This window comes from Periplaneta americana, chromosome 11, assembly GCF_040183065.1.
Source record: "Periplaneta americana isolate PAMFEO1 chromosome 11, P.americana_PAMFEO1_priV1, whole genome shotgun sequence".
Classification (NCBI taxonomy): Eukaryota; Metazoa; Arthropoda; class Insecta; order Blattodea; family Blattidae; genus Periplaneta; species Periplaneta americana.
The window spans coordinates 37,228,197-37,240,136 of record NC_091127.1 but is presented as its reverse complement, the minus strand read 5'-3'; the positions used below and the strand labels follow the sequence as shown (position 1 = coordinate 37,240,136).

General features: G+C 34.6%; 1 protein-coding gene across 1 annotated transcript in view; it reads right to left on the bottom strand.

The window, feature by feature from the left end:
• Positions 1–4,664: 4,664 nt before the first annotated feature.
• Positions 4,665–11,940, bottom strand: part of LOC138708940 (ejaculatory bulb-specific protein 3-like) — a 41,370-nt gene continuing 34,094 nt past the window's right edge. Inside the window, exon 3 of the mRNA XM_069839322.1 lies at positions 4,665–5,100. Coding sequence (XP_069695423.1) covers positions 4,916–5,100 — 185 coding nt within the window. The 3' untranslated portion in view covers positions 4,665–4,915. The remainder of the gene's footprint in view (positions 5,101–11,940) is intronic.

The window sequence follows — 11,940 nt, the reverse complement described above, 5'->3', positions numbered from 1 at the left end:
ATATTTTCCTAAGAACCTTATTCTCAAACACCCTTAATCTCTGTTCCTCTCTCAAAGTGAGAGTCCAAGTTTCACAGCCATACAGAACAACCGGTAATATAATTGTTTTATAAATTCTAAATTTCAGATTTCTTCACAGCAGACTAGATGACAAAAGCTTCTCAACCGAATAATAACAGGCATTTCCCATATTTATTCTGAGTTTAATTTCCTCCCGAGTATCATTTATGTTTGTCACTGTTGCTCCAAGATATTTGAATTTTTCCACTTCTTTGAACGATAAATCTCCAATTTTTATATTTCCATTTCGTACAATATTCTGGTCACGAGACATAATCATATACTTTGTCTTTTCAGGATTTACTTCCAAACCTATCGCTTTATTTGTTTCAAGTAAAATTTCCGTGTTTTCCCTAATCGTTGGTGGATTTTCTCCTAACATATTTACGTCATCCGCATAGACAAGAAACTGATGTAACCCTTTCAATTCCAAACCCTGTCTATTATCCTGAACTTTCCTAATGGCATATTCTAGAGCAAAGTTAAAAAGTAAAGGTGATAGTGCATCTACTTGCTTTAGCCCGCAGTGAATTGGAAAAGTATCAGACAGACGCTGGCCTATACGACCTCTGCTGTAAGTTTCACACTGTTTTTTTTTAATTTCCTCTCTCAGTTTTCATTTCTTTATTCGTACATCTAATCTATGTACAGCATTTCTTTATTTCTCACCGTAATTCTTCTCATCCTTTCGTACTTCTTTACTTAATTTCGTAGCATTTATTTACGTTTATACCAAACAGCGGTAAGATATGAAGAAAAGAAAAAAAGTATCAATTTGAAGCTGCAGTTATTTGGTGAAGAGTTCACATCTCAACACTTCTAAGGACAATTTTAGCGAGAGGAGAATACTTTTATTATACACATAAATCTAGTTTCCTTGATTTTATCTTTTTTGTTCCGTAATTTTAAGAATTTATATTGAATATTGTGTTGCAAAATAGATTAAAATAATTGAGGCGGTAGCCTGAAAAAGGGTTCATAAGCAAAAGTCATGTTTCGAGAAAACAAAGATTGAAAGATTTATTTGTATTCCATTGCGATTTGAATGCACTTTTATCAAAATAACAATTTGCATACTGTTACAATAATATTTGTCTACATGTTTTTGTTAAATAATGCATTCCGACTTCAATAGTGTTAATAAAAAATATATTTTAATGAAATTTTTATAGGGCCTTTTTCAATAGAACAAGTTTATTTTATCAAAATGCTTTCAATATGATTATATTTTAGTAGAAATTAAACATCAGCATTGAACAGCGCCCATGACAGAGGTTTATAAGTTCATAATAATTTTAATGAAATTATATTTATTACATATATCTCATAGTTACGTCATAAATTGTACCATATACGTGAAAATAAAGAATATCTGTTGGATACTGAATATAGATTACAGGATATTTAGTATTAATCCAGAATGGATTCACACTCACTTCAAAGTTTACCTTCAGATTGCAGTTTACACTTTAGTGCACATCCTGGCTGGACTCGCACTCGCTTTGAGAATGTCCACACCTGTGGAGTAACGGTCAGCGCGTCTGGCCGCGAAACCAGGTGGCCCGGGTTCGAATCCCGGTCGGGGCAAGTTACCTGGTTGAGGTTTTTTCCGGGGTTTTCCCTCAACCCAATACGAGTAAATGCTGGGTAACTTTCGGTGTTGGACCCCGGACTCATTTCACCGACATTATCACCTTCATTTCATTCAGACGCTAAATAACCTAGATGTTGATACAGCGTCGTAAAATAACCCAATAAAATAAAAAATAAAAACTTTGAGAATCGCCTTGATTGATATTTTCTCTCAATCCAACTTTGCTCCCTTCAATAATGTTGTTAAGTCAGCAGCAGCTTTCTGTGTCCATGTATTTGAAGAGGGCACGTACATAATTTGCTTTTGTGGATTAAGTGGAGACTTTGCGGCATTGCGAGGAGTAATGTCCTTAAAAACATTGATATCTGCATATTTTCTTTGTTTCTAAATATTAAATGATGTGAATATTTCGGTGCAGCCAGGAGAGCAGAGTAATGACCCATTAGACTTGCACTTGAGTGACACGTACTTTTGTATCCTGAACACACTTCCTTTGCATTGCTCTCAGTCTTTTGGTAGAAATTATGGACGGTTTCAAAATCGTTTGACGACACACCACTCGCTGAACACCATTTCGATGCAAAGAATGTGTCTATATATTTCCACGACTTACTTTTGGATTTTCTGTTACTTTATGACTAGTAGATTTTTTTTCTTGATAACCAGCCTGCCACTGTAGCATCCTGCAGTAACTTTGTTTGTCCAATGTAAAATATTTCGAAGAGATCTTTCCGTTCATCAGCAGTGAACTTTAAGAAACACTTATTTTGGCAGCAGGAGGTAACAGGTGCAGAAGACTTACCTTCAACAATAGCACCTTTTGAAGTTACATACGTAATACCACGTTGCCTTTTCATTTTTCTGTCTTCTCGTTTGAAGTTGATTTTTATGTCCTCTCGCCTCCGTTTTTTTTTTTTTCGTTTATGTTCATTTGTTTCCATTTTGAAACAACTCAAATCGCACACAGGCCACAACTGCTACACACAACACAATTATACTGTGCCTGCCTCAAGCTGGCTGATGTTTGCTGCGTTCCACAACTACGCAAGAGTGCATGGGTTCATTCAATTAGCTATCCTGCCCTCTGTTTACAAGATATTGAAACGAAACTATGTAAGCAAGTAGATTTTAAAACGGAGAATCGAATTAAACATTCTCCCGAAAAAGGGCCTATAGACCTATGGGCCCCTTTTCCGGCTACCGCCTCAATTATGTATTGATAGGTATCACATTTGTTTTATTTTCTCCCCCCCCCCCACATCATGCGTTGTAGAGAGAAGTTTTTCGCAGTATAAACACTTCCTAACTGCATAACGTAAGAGGTTCACCTCTTAATCCCTGTTGAAGTATATTGTTGTTCATTGCAACAAGTGAAACCATGAAGCAGAAGTTAGTGGTGCAATGTAAGATAATATACATTTTCTCTACGTGGTTAACTGTATAAATTCATTGTAAATATGTGTATTATAATAATGTGACACATTGAATTGTACATAATGTGAAATATAAGCAATAGGTGGTTTTTTTTAAAGTGCATTCACGGAACGCCAGAAATGTGTACCTCAAACGATTGTATCGCCAAGTTTAGTTGTGTTTCCGGTTGTATAAGAACAGTAGACTGCGCTGCCTCAAGGTCATACTTATAGTCGATGTTGCAGTTAGCCTTGCGGATTACAAACCCCGAATGCTCTCTCTAATTATAATATACAGTATTAAGGTCTGTTCACGCCAACGCGAAACGCGCGAGCGGCAGCGAAAGCGAAACCGACTGAATTATTATGTTGTGAATACAGCGGGATATGAATTCACTCACACCGAAGCGACATAATCCCGCTACGTGGAGGGACGTGGTTGAAGGAAAACCCCGGAAAAAACTAAACTACTAATTTCACTCATATTATAATTATAGTTAATAATAATAATAATAATAATAATAATAATAATAATAATAGTAATAATAGTAATAATATTAATAATATGGTTATATCTCGTGGCCAGAACATAGTACGCCTACGAAATGGAAATATAAATGTTGGAAATTTATCCTTTGAAGAGGTGGAAAAATTCAAATAATTTATCCTTTGAAGAGGTGGAAAAATTCAAATATCTTGGAGCAACAGTAACAAAATACAAATTACACTCGAGAAGAAATTAAACGCAGAATAGGGGAAATATCTCCATATTGAATCTTTCGTACACAACTTTTAACACTTGAATATAAATAACTGATGAAATGGCGATCTTACTCGTGTTAATTGTGTAAGCATGTGTGGCTTACAGCTGTTTCGGTGCTACTTGAAACCAGAGCCTACTAGATCTCGGTGCTATCTCAACTTCGCTGCCTGTTGTGTGGGTGCGTTCGTATGATGAAGAGTTGTGTCACATCTGTTATTATTCGGTTGAGAAGCTTTTATCACCCAGTCTGCCCTAAAATTAGCTGAAAGTTAGAATTTATAAAACAATTATATTATCGATTGTTCTGTATGATTGTAAAACTTGGACTCTCACTTTGAGGAACAGAGGTTAAAGGTGTTAGAGAATAAGGTTCTTAAAATATTTGGGGCTAAGAGGGATGAAATTACAGGAGAATGGAGAAAGTCACACAACTCAAAACTGCATGTATTGTATTCTTCACGTGACATAATTAGGAACATTAAATCCAGACGTTTGAGATGGGCAGGGCGTGTAGCACATATGGAAGAATCCAGGAATGCATATAAAGTGTTAGTTGCAAGGCCGGAGGGAAAAAAGACCTTTGGGGAGGCCGAGACGTGGATGGAAGGATAATATTAAAATGGATTTGAGAGAGGTGGGATATGATGATAGAGACTGGATTAATCTTGCTCAGGTTAGAGACCCATGGTGGGCTTATGTGAGGGCGGCAGTGAACCTCAGGGTTCTCAAAGTGCCATAAGTGAGTAATGGTGCAGAGATTTGTAAATTTCATTGTAGAAGGGAACTGGAAAACAGAGGTGTCCTACTTAAACGTTAATAGTGTTTAAAAAAGACATAGTAAGAAAATAACTTTATTTGAAATAAAACACAATGTAGGCCTACTTTACAAATTATTTTGTCACGATTTCACAAACATCGATGTTTTTTTTAGGGTGGTGTAAATTAACTTCTAGTTAGTTTTTTTAAAAAGTTACGTGTGAGAAGATGGGTGCTTTTCTCTTGATCGTTTGCAAACTGTGGATATAGCTGGTAGTAGCCCTTTTGCTTGATATCATCACTGGTCATATACTTGAAGAGGGGATGTGTTTATTCTCCTCTCATGAAGTTGGTGAAAGATTCTTTATGAGAACCATCAGGATCGAAGGCTTTTACGATCTTCACCCATTGCTGTGGCACCTTTTGAATGCTGAGTGTCACAGCCTTCCTGATTAGTTCCTTCTGCTTGTCAGTACATTTCTCGCATTTGGTGTTATAAGCGTCCAACAACAAGACTGTGAAAAAGAAAATCTGTTAGCAATATTGTATAAAAGACTCATCACATTGACCTTCTTGCTGCCGTCTTTCAGGATGCAAAGGACATCTACTACAGTAAGACAGAGCCATTTTCTCAGTGACTAACTTTCCGTGTAAGGTAGGTGACCCTGATATGGCCATGCTAAGGTTTGAGAATTTTTCTAGTCGCCATTTTGAAAAAAAAATGTAAACCACTTTTTTCTTACTCGTTCTCAGTCTAATGGACTTTCTTAAAACAATTTTCTTTCCCCATAAAAGTAGCTTTAATTGCCCAAAAATTCCCAAATTCCAAAAGTCTACCTAGTGGCCATATCAGGAACATGTGCACATGATATGGCCACCCTTGTTCCATGTTCTACAAATCGTGATTGTTTTCAGTTTGATAGCGCAGTTGTGTTAAAATTAAATAATTTTGGTGTAACATGAATAAACATGACACTTAATAATCTTTTTTATAATTCAAAAGAGCAGTCAAAACAGGTTTTTCCATAAAAATTACGTTGTTTTCTTAAAATACAAAATTTTTGCGTAATCCCAGCTATAAGGCATGCAAATTTGTCAGGTGAAAAAATAAAAGTGAAATGAACTTGATATGGCCATGGTGCATTTGATATGGCCATACCAGGAGCAGGTAAGCTTTCACGAAAATCGTTTTATTATGAACAACTCGTAAAAGATACGCCATCAACGACAACACCAATCAACAGAACGTTAAAAACTGAATGGAGTACGATGGTTTTCATGAAACAAGTCTTTGAAAAACATGCATAAAACAAAGGAGACTTACCAGAGAAAAATAGGAAGGGATCACATGAAAACCGCAAAACAGGCAACTGACGCCATATTGCTCAACCTGACTGGATGGAAAACGATCAAGTGACATATCAGGATGCCCTTTCACTGGATGCTGCTGCAATTTAGCGGATTTTTTGGTTAACTAACTCACAATAGGAGGGGTGGCCATATCAGGAGTATGGCCATAACAGGAGCACCCACCTTATATAAAAAGTAACACACACTTGATCAGCAGAAAACAGTTATGACATATTTAGGAGGGTGATTTTATGGTAACTATTACACTTTTACTACGTCATACTACTTTTGACCAATAAAACGGTACGAAAGAACGTGTTTCGACCAATCATGGCTATTTATCGCTACAATTTTATCACTTACCTAGCATTCGTTTGTTTTTATCACTTTCCTAGCATTTGTTTTTTTATTTGCCAACATTTCAAACTGCAAATTCTTTACGTTACTATAAAACATGCTTCGCGATCGTCATTTGTTTTCCGCATAGATAGTCAACTGAAAATGGCGGCTCCGTTCAAACGTTTTAATGGGCTAACGTTAGTGAAATAGAATTTTAGTAAGTCAATTAATAGGCCTACCTATTTTATTGTATTAGAGTACTTTATTTATTATAATCTGTTATATTTCTTCTAATCATGTAATAATCAATTAAATCCCACTCGAGTTATGATTTTTTCTAGATAAATCAATAATAATTCAATAATAAAATTAAGTGAAGAACAGAGTGGATTTAGGAGTGGAAGATCATGTTCGGATTATATATTTATTTATTTATTTATTTATTTATTTATTTATTTATTTATTTACTTATTTATTTATTTATTTATTTATTTATTTATTTATTTATTTAGGTGTAGTTAAGGTCATGAGGCCTTCTCTTGCACAAAACCAGGAATACAAATACAATAATAGAAATAAACAGAAAAATAATACACTATATACAAAGTAAAGCTACACAAGAAATAAAGACAGAGAGAAAAAACACTATAAACAAAGTAAAGCCACACAAAAATATACACAGGTTGCAGTCACACAAACTTTAAATGATTAATTAATTGTATCGTAACTAATTAACTAACATAAACAAGAAACTTGCAATTTTAATCTAGATTGAAAAGAAAAAGAAAAAAAAACACAAATCAATACTTATAGCAATACCTAAAAACATTAACTAAGACAAAATTTTCCAATTTAATTTTGAATTGTGATAAAATCCGGCAGTCCCTGACGTCATTAGGTAACTAATTCCGGAGGCGAGGTATTTGTACAGTATAGGAAGATGAGTATAAAGACGATCTATGATGAGGGATAGAAAGAAGTGCTTGATGTCGGTTTCGAAGAGTTAATGTACATTGTGTAAGACAGATAAGTAAATAAGTAAAACATAAAATAAGTGAAATGAATACAAAATATAAAATAAGTAAAATAAATACAAAATATAAAATAAGTAAAAAATATACATACACACTTGACTTTCACAGATTTCGAAAAAGACTAAGACAATATTCCTAGATCTAGGTTATGGTCAGCAATGAGACGAATAAATGTAAAGGAAAAGTAATACTTTTAAAATAAAGAAAATCTACTGCAATACATAATTACAAATTTTAATTTTAATTAATAACACCCTGTATGACAATAGCTAAAGGACTTAAAGTTATGGTTTATTACCATTACTTTTCAGTATGTACAGTAGAGTCGCTTGTTTGTTCATAAACGGGTGTAAAAACTATAGCGAATCAAAGGTCATTTAATATATTTGTACTACGGTGTAATACGTTACTGGCCTTCTGTGCCCGCCCCTATCTCGGCGATACAACCACTTCCGAGCAATGAACCAATGACACGTATACAGAGGATGTGGAGTAAGCAATAGGGTGAGTACAAACACTATTTACTGATTCAATACTACGTATTACTGAGGATGATGTGCTTGCCTTTAAGCGTTGGAGGGACCACACAGCAGATTTCCTACACGTTTCAACTTAATTTTTTGTCTAAGTAAATGTATTATTATGAAATTAAAAATATTTTTGTCGTTAATGTTAAAACAATTATTTCATTTAGAGTAGTTACACTGTAATTATTTACTCTTATATTTGTATTTGTTGTTAAAAAATCTTCTTATATTTGAATGTGTATATATTTAGATGCTAAAATAATTCTTATTTAAGTTTGTATCTTCATGCATAAGTCAAAATTAATTTCCTTCTTCTTTACTGTATCTCTTGATGTCAACGTCGAGCATGAGCAAAGCGATCGACAGATCAGTAACGTATTGAGTGGTGTTCCTGTAATGGGAGGAGTCTGCTAGCTTTCCAAATTAGAAGTTTCCAACGGAGGGACTCCACTGTATATGGAAAAAGTGCTAGAAACATGGTAAAGAAAATGCTCTGGAATTGTAAAAAAAAATAGATTATTTCACTTTTCACACCCTACTTTTCGCACACTACCAAATTATATTCTCATAAGATGAAGAAGAAATGGAATATATGTTAAGAAAACTGAAAGAAAAATGTGTGCTGGGGATTAAACATTTTTTGTAATAAAACAAAATACATGTGTGTTGGAAGATAAATATCTGACGTAGAATTGGAAACAGAAACTATAAGAAAGTGTAATACTTTTCAATATATGGGCTCCATCTAAACTTCAAGGGGTACATGTAATACACATATTGAGACTAGAATAGGTATGAGAAGTAGAGTAACAAAAACAGTACATGAGTTGATATGGTATAACAGCATTAATATATTTTTCTTTATTTTAGTAGGTTACATTACGACGCTTTATCAACATCTTAGGTTATTTAGCGTCTGAATGAGATGAAGATGATAATGCCGGTGAAATGAATCCGGGGTACATTAATATAGAAGTTAAGAAAATAATTTTTCATATAAAAGAAAACATTGTTCTATATGAAAAGGAAATGTGGCCAATAACAACTAAAATCAGAAATAAAATTCAAACAGTAGAAGTGGACTGTATGAGAAGAGTCTAGAACTTAGAAGGGAAGACAAAGTAAGAATTGAAATAATGTAGGATAGAATGGGCTAATATTTAAATATACTCAGAATAATGAAAAGGCATTTTTAAGGCAGAAACATAGCTTTTACCCATTTATAGAAAATTATGGTTAATTTAGGCGTTTTACATCATAGAATTTTAATAGGAGGATCCTCTGTACATGAAACGTAGAGATATCTGAATAACATGTTCAGAACATAGCCAGGGGCAGGTCTTTATGGAGATTAATTTTATCATTTGCGTGTTTTAATATTAATATTCTTATTGAATTTAGTATTCCCAAGAAACTAATTCGATTAATTATAATATATCTCAGCAGAGTCCGTATGGCTAGTTTCTATCTGATGCTTTTCCAATTCACTGCGGGCTAAAGCAAGGAGATGCACTATCACCTTTACTTTTTAACTTCGCTCTAGAATATGCCATTAGGAAAGTTCAGGATAACAGAGAGGGTTTGGAATTGAACGGGTTACATCTGCTTCTTGTCTATGCGGATGACGTGAATGTGTTAGGAGAAAATCCACAAACAATTAGGGAAAACACGAAAATTTTATTTGAAACAAGTAAAGCGATAGGTTTGGAAGTAAATCCCGAACAGACAAAGTATATGATTATGTCTCGTGACCAGAATATTATACGAAATGCAAACATAAAAATTGGAGATTTATCCTTCGAAGAGGTGGAAAATTTAAAATATCTTGGAGCAACAGTAACAAATATAAATGACACTCAGGAGGAAATTAAACGCAGAATAAATATGGGAAATGTCAGTTATTGTTCGGTTGAGAAGCTTTTGTCATCTAGTCTACTGTCAAAAAAATCTGAAATTTAGAATTTATAAAACAGTTATATTACCGGTTGTTCTTTATGGTTGTGAAACTTGGACTTTCATTTTGAAAGAGGAAGAGAGGTTAAGAGTGTTTCAGAATAAGGTGCTTGGAAAAATATTTGGGGCTAAGAGGGATGAAGTTACAGGAGAATGGAGAACGTTACACAACACAGAACTGCACGCATTGTATTCTTCACCTGACATAATTAGGAACATTAAATCCAGACGTTTGAGATGGGCAGGGCATGTAGCACGTATGGGCGAATCCAGAAATGCATATAGAGTGTTAGTTGGAAGACCGGAGAGAAAAAGACCTTTGGGGAGGCCGAGACGTAGATGGGAAGATAATATTAAAATGGATTTGATGAAGGTGGGATATGATGATAGAGACTGGATTAATCTTGCACAGGATAGAGACCGATGGCGGCAATGAACCTGCGAGTTCCTTAAAAGCCATTTGTAAGTAAGTAAGTATTTTAATATTGGTGTCGGCGAAGATTATTGGAGATTGATTTGTAATCTTGGCGGAGATTAATGACAAATTTGCAAAATACAATTATTTTGGAATTGGTGTATTAATTCAGTATGAGTATTACTTTTAAAATATTTAACATTAAAGTTTCGTTGGATTCCGGTAGAGGTGCGGTATGGCCAATAGACAATATTTGTTGGATTGAGACTGTATTTAACACACATTCACTAAAAACGAAAAAAAAACTTGCAAAGCCTCAAATTAACACTTTCAAATTATTAGTGAAATGTTGAATTCTCTGTCTTTTGAGTTCACTAACGTAATCAGAACACTTGGAATAACATGTAATGTAGGTTACTTAGATATATAACAAATTCAAGTGAAAATAATCCGAAAATAATCAGAATATCAAATTCGCTATAAAACGACGCAATAGTAATAATTCGTGAATGTGTTGATATTTCGCTATTAGAACTCTATTTCACGATTTGTCGCGATTGTTTTATCCGCATATTATTAATCAGAATCACTTAATTCGTAAAGATTAGCAAAAATTTATTGTATATCTATTATGTCGTGATTTTTGAGATCTCCATAAATACCCGGCCCTGGACATAGTAAATGGAACCAGAAATCCGTTGCCTAGAAACGACGGTAGGCTTTGGAAACTAAAAACAGCAACCTCCTAAAGGGGAAAAAGCCAAAAAAGAAGAATACCCATAGTATTACATTAACAGAATATTATTGACGGATTGATATCGACGTAGAAAAATCCCAGCATGATCTCATTTCTAATCCAGATGACCATCATACTTACTTACTTACAAATGGCTTTTAAGGAACCCGAAGGTTCATTGCCGCCCTCACATAAGCCCGCCATCGGTCCCTATCCTGTGCAAGATTAATCCAGTCGCTATCATCATATCCCACCTCCCTCAAATCCATTTTAATATTATCTCCCATCTATGTCTCGGCCTCCCCAAAGGTCTTTTTCCCTCCGGTCTCCCAACTAAAACTCTATATGCATTTCTGGATTCGCCCATACGTGCTACATGCCCTGCCCATCTCAAACGTCTGGATTTAATGTTCCTAATTATGTCAGGTGAAGAATACAATGCGTGCAGTTCTGCGTTGTGTAACTTTCTCCATTCTCCTGTAACTTCATCCCGCTTAGCCCCAAATATTTTCCTAAGCACCTTATTCTCAAACACCCTTAACCTATGTTCCTCTCTCAGAGTGAGTCCAAGTTTCACAACCATACAGAACAACCGGTAATATAACTGTTTTATAAATTCTAACTTTCAGATTTTTTGACAGCAGACTAGATGATAAAATCTTCTCAACCGAATAATAACACGCATTTCCCATATTTATTCTGCGTTTAATTTCCTCCCGAGTGTCATTTATATTTGTTACTGTTGCTCCAATATATTTGGATTTTTCCACCCCTTCGAAGGATAAATCTCCAATTTTTATATTCCCATTTCGTACAATATTCTGGTCACGAGACATAGTCTAATCATATACTTTGTCTTTTCGGGATTTACTTCCAAACCGATCGCTTTACTTGCTTACAGTAAAATTCCCGTGTTTTCCATAATCGTTTGTGGATTTTCTCCTAACATATTCAAGTCATCCGCATAGACAAGATGCTGTTGTAACCCGTTCAATTCCAAA